The 5000-nt window shown below is 47.1% G+C and overlaps 2 protein-coding genes across 2 annotated transcripts in view; one reads left to right on the plus strand and one right to left on the minus strand.

The window, feature by feature from the left end:
* The window catches only part of aagab (alpha and gamma adaptin binding protein), a 6336-nt gene extending 6323 nt beyond the window's left edge, over window positions 1-13 (plus strand). The window contains exon 10 of the mRNA XM_080847785.1: window positions 1-13. This exon is cut by the window's left edge and continues 676 nt beyond it. The gene's annotated coding sequence lies outside the window, so the exon portion shown is untranslated.
* Window positions 14-392: 379 nt separating this feature from the next.
* The window catches only part of smad3b (SMAD family member 3b), a 38457-nt gene continuing 33849 nt past the window's right edge, over window positions 393-5000 (minus strand). Inside the window, exon 9 of the mRNA XM_080847730.1 lies at window positions 393-3776. Within this exon, the coding sequence (XP_080703856.1) occupies window positions 3653-3776 (124 nt within the window). The 3' untranslated portion in view covers window positions 393-3652. The remainder of the gene's footprint in view (window positions 3777-5000) is intronic.

Consider the following 5000-nt stretch of genomic DNA (forward strand, 5'->3'; position numbering starts at 1 on the left):
AGGGTGAAGGCCAGTCGCTGCCCGCTGCCACCTCATCTGGCTCCCTGAAGAGGGCACAGAGTGCCGCTCAGGATGAGTCTGGAGTCTCTTTCAAATCATGACAGACTCCAGACTCAAATTGAGCGTCGGTGACTTTTGCAGTGTGTGTTTCTTGTCCCTAAGGTGTGTGTTACTGAAGTACGTTAATCAGACATTATTCGGAAAGGGGTAGAACATGACCTCTAGACCATGTTGTAATAAAATATATTTGTCGATCCATGATAACTATCTAGACTTGAAGTTTATGTTACGTTTCAAATTTGCTTCATATCTGACAAAGGATGACAAAGCAAGATGGAAGTTTAATATACATGTTTTATTATTACAAGTTCTTGGATAACAAAACAGAAATGGATACAATGCAGTAGCTTAAAACGACTAACGCAAAGAGGAAAATAAGATCATGTACAGGGGGTCGAAACGGCAAGAGAATCCACTAAAGGAGAGTGCTGAGCTCCGGTAAGACAGAATGAAGGTAAAAGGTAAGTACTTAGACGTCGAAGCAGAAGACCAGAAATACCTCGAAAGTCTTTTTTCCAAAATCTCACCAAGTCCGCTGAAACCAAGTAGTATTCCACAGACCAAAGCAGAAAGCCATCCAGCCCAGTGTCATGGCGACGACTAGTGTAACATCGCGTTGCCATGGAGATGTAAAATAGCCACACAAAAAAAAAAAACACGAGTCACAGCTCCTTTAGCATCGATTTCACTAGATGCAAACACAACAAGCCTGAGAAGTCACCTTGGATAGTCACATGGGGGTGTGCACGGCCATTCGCCAAGCTAAAGGAACGTGTGAGTGCCTGTGCCTGGAGAGGGTGAAGGTACAGTGCCATACCCAGTAGTGTAGTCCAGGGTATACGCAGGTATACGGAGTATATACCCACTCATTTTTCAGTCAGCAGTGGGTATACCGCCTTCTCAAAACAGAGCGTTTATCCTGTGCTGTATGGGCTGCTTAAAAAAATGTAAGAGTATAACCACTTCTCCAGGGACCACTACACCACTGGCCATACCCTCCATGCCTCTGCTTCAGATCAGTTTAGTTCAGTTCAGTCCTCCCCAGACGCTGGCTCTCTACTTAGTGTCGAGAAGAAGAGCCGAGAGAGGGAGAACCGCCACAGAGAGTTTTCTTTTGTTAATTATCATCATAGTAATAATCATCAAAGACAAAACAGATCCAGTTAAGGTAAGCATGATATAGTTTATCAAAGTGTAAGACAAATGCCCATCTGAACTACAGGGCCTGGCTCATTAAAAACCACAGTCAGTTGGGCGCGTTCCCTGTAGGGGGTGCGGCCCATGGAGAGTACCCCTCCCTGTAGGGGGTGCAGCCCATGGAGAGTACCCCTCCCCTCTGTATAAAAACACAAGCCACATGTCAAGAGCTGCCAGCAGTACTCGCTCTACATTTTACTATTAGGTTTTTAAAATTCACTTTTCTTTTTTTCACGCATCAAAATACTCATAACATCATCTATCTTCGCACAAAAATAACCGGTAGTAAAATAGAACAGCTATACGAGATTGTGCACGGAAAAATATGCACACGCAACCTTCTTTTGAGTTTAAATATCTTGAGAGCAGGAGGTGATGGTCCTGAGAAGTTTCCCTTTGACGTGCTTGTGTGAGACATCAGACATGGATGCGACGTGACTGTGACAAGAAAAAGACCAGACTTTGATCTCTGTGGTGGGGGGTTATGGGTAAGTTGGCGTCATCGTCATTCGTTTAATTTCGTCTTTCACAATTCAGACTGGGATGTTTGCATCCTCCAACCACTTAATAGTAACGTGGTCAAGAGCGCAATTTCCGGTAAGTTGGCGAATAACTGCTCTAAAAACACTTCACGCCTCAAAAGGAACGCAAGCGTTCACGGCTTAATCCGAGTGGGTGGGTGGGTGAGTTGGTGTCACGAGTTTGCCTGGAGTTCGACGGTCTTCTTTTTTTAAGATTTGTTTTTGGCTTTTTTTATGCCTTTAATTGATAGGTAATTGAAAAGTGGGACAGGAAATGAGAGGGCGAAGAAGTGGGGAGAGGACTGGAGAAATGACATCGGCCTGATTCGAACCCGTGTCCTCCATGGGCGTCAAGCCCGAATGTGGTCGAGGCTACTGTGTGAGCTACAGTGCCCCCCCAATTCTACAGTCTCCTGAGTCACTCGACCTTTGCCTTCTCCTGGCCAAAGAGTTAAAAATGTACAAACACACTTTACAGTACTATAGTCAATTTATGTACAACCACTGATGAGGGGCGACGGTTTCAATGCTCTTCCTGTATTCCCCTCTGAGCATTTGTCTGAAAAGAATCATTATTACAAAATGTCCCAAATCAACTGCGCTCAAATAGCAGTATTTTGAATGTGATGGAAAGAAAGGAAATGGCACAACTACGATGATGTCATTTACAAAAAAGAAATCAAAATCCAAAACATGACTTCTTAGAAGTACTACTTCACAGAGTAGTAAGGACAAGTGCTTTTAAAATAAAAAATAAGAGTTTTTTGTGCTACTTTAGCCAAAAAGTACCTTAAATATGATTGATCTTGATGGATGCACTCTGGTTCATGATGCTCGTCAGTGAGAAAAAGCTTCCCAGCTAATCTAAAACAGTTTAGCATTCAACATGAACACATAAACTTGTAGCTGAAGAAAAAGTTTCAAAATATTAAAAACCCCAAAACACGGTTTCTCATCATTCCTCACAAAACTTGAGGGACGGTTCTCTCTTCAGCCATGCAGGAGAATGGCCACGCTGGTTGCCATGGTGACGAGGGGGTCAGAGGTCATGCCGGCGCCCAGGACCACAGCCTCAGACACGGCCACAGATTAATCCCCGCCGGCCATCCAGTTCATCAGATACACACTCATACAGTCCTTGGAGCTTCGCGATAAAAAGACGACCGTGAGCGACATAAAAGCCTAGACGTTTTTGTTTTCCTGATTCATGTCCTTGTGTTGAGTACTCCATGATTACACACACACACACACACACACACACACATATATCTATATATATATGTATATATACACACACCAATGAGGTGATCGGCCATGTTCCTATTGCTATTGCTATCATGCATCGGTGGCTGTCACCGCATGCCAAATGGACAGAAGCTCCACTGCCGCCGTTTCAGACACGGCCAAGTTGACACGCGGCACGGCACGGCACGGCGCCAGAGCCGCCCAACACCACCACCACCACCAGCTGTCCAGAAAAAAGTGCTTCTTAAATGTGTGAAGTGAAATGCAACAACCAGTGGGAGTAGTGGACTGACCTCCTGTAGAGAGGCTGGGTCACTGTCTGATGTTCTAGGCTTTCCTCAGCCAAAGTGTGTGTGTGTGTGTGTGTGTGTGTGTGTGGGTGTGTGGGTGTGTGGGGTGAAGTTCTAGGCTTTGCTCAGCCACAGTTTTGAGTGTGTGTGTGTGTGTGTGTATACGTGTTGGGGTTGGGTGAGGTATGGGAGGGGGGAGGTGGAGTTCCTGTATGGCATCTTGCTGGGTGAGGATGAGGAGGGTGCGAACTGTGGTTGGTTGCCATGACGTTGTGTTGTCAAGGTGAAGTGTGGTTGGTTGCCAGGATGTTGTGTTGTCACGGTGACAGACTGTGTTGTCTAGGACACGCTGGAGCAACGGATGGTGGGGGAGCCCATCTGGGTGAGGACCTTATCCAGCCACTGCAGCGGCCCGTTCAGGTGCAGCTCGATCCAGCAGGGGGTGCTAGTCACTGTCTGGCGTCTGGGGGAGAAAGAGAGAGAGAGAGAGAGAGAGGTAGAGAGAGACAGAGAGGTAGAGAGAGAGAGAGAGGAAGAGAGAGAGGGGTAGAGAGAGACAGAGAGAGAGAGAGAGACAGAGAGGTAGAGAGAGAGAAAGAGACAGGTACAGGTAGAGAGAGAGAGGTAGAGTAGGAGAGAGACAGAGAGGTAGAGAGAGAGAGAGAGAGGTAGAGAGAGAGGTAGAGGTAGAGAGAGAGAGGTAGAGAGAGAGAGAGAGAGGTAGAGAGAGAGAGAGAAAGAGAGAGGTAGAGAGAGAGAGAAAGAGAGATAGATAGAGAGAGGTAGATAGAGGTAGAGAGGTAAAGATGTAGAGAGAGAGAGAGAGAGAAAGAGGTAGATAGAGAGAGAAAGAGAGGTAGATAGAGAGAGGTAGATAGAGAGAGGTAGAGAGGTAGATAGAGAGAGGTAGATAGAGGTAGAGATGTAAAGATGTGGAGAGAGAGAGAGCGGCGTGTTAGAGCACATACAAACAACTTAAGAAGAGATGTGTTGGCATGATAGGGTCGGCTACCACAGATGAACTCTCAGTACAGGAACAGTGAACACATTCATGAACCCGACGCACATGCAAGTGACAGCCTGCCCATCAAACTTAGTGTGTGCTGTGAGTGGTGTGTGTGGTGTGAGTGGTTCCTGTGGTGTGTGGTGTGAGTGGTGTGTGAGTGGGGTGTGTGGTTTGTGTGCTGTGTGTGATAGGTTCCTGTGGTTTGTGGTGTGTGTGGTGTGTGTGAGTGGTGTGTGTGGTGTGTGTGGTGTGTGTGGTGTGTGTGGTGTGTGTGTGTGTGTGTATGGTGTCTGTGGGGGAGGAGGGAGATGACTGAACATGACTGTACATGTCGAGGTGCCTCCTAGGTCACCAGCAGGGGGGGCGTATATATAGCCTTCCCATTTGTCTCCATCGTCTCCAGTGGACTTTTATCTGAAATGCAACCAGCTGCAGTCCTGGTGGGAATCCCCTTCTCTCTCCACCCCCCTCCACTGATCACCTCCTACATAGATTTACCCCCCACCCCCACCCCCACCCCCACCCACTGCATTCCTCTGGCATTACACACACACACACACACACACTCCGACCATCTCACATTCGTCCCTCTTGCCTGCCTCTCAACCCACTGCGCTCTCAAAGTCTCTTCATCTCTCACACTTTCAATCTCCCTTAGTCACCCCCCAACTCTCTCACTCT

This window comes from Sprattus sprattus (assembly GCF_963457725.1).
Source record: "Sprattus sprattus genome assembly, chromosome: 11".
Taxonomy (NCBI): domain Eukaryota; kingdom Metazoa; phylum Chordata; class Actinopteri; order Clupeiformes; family Clupeidae; genus Sprattus; species Sprattus sprattus.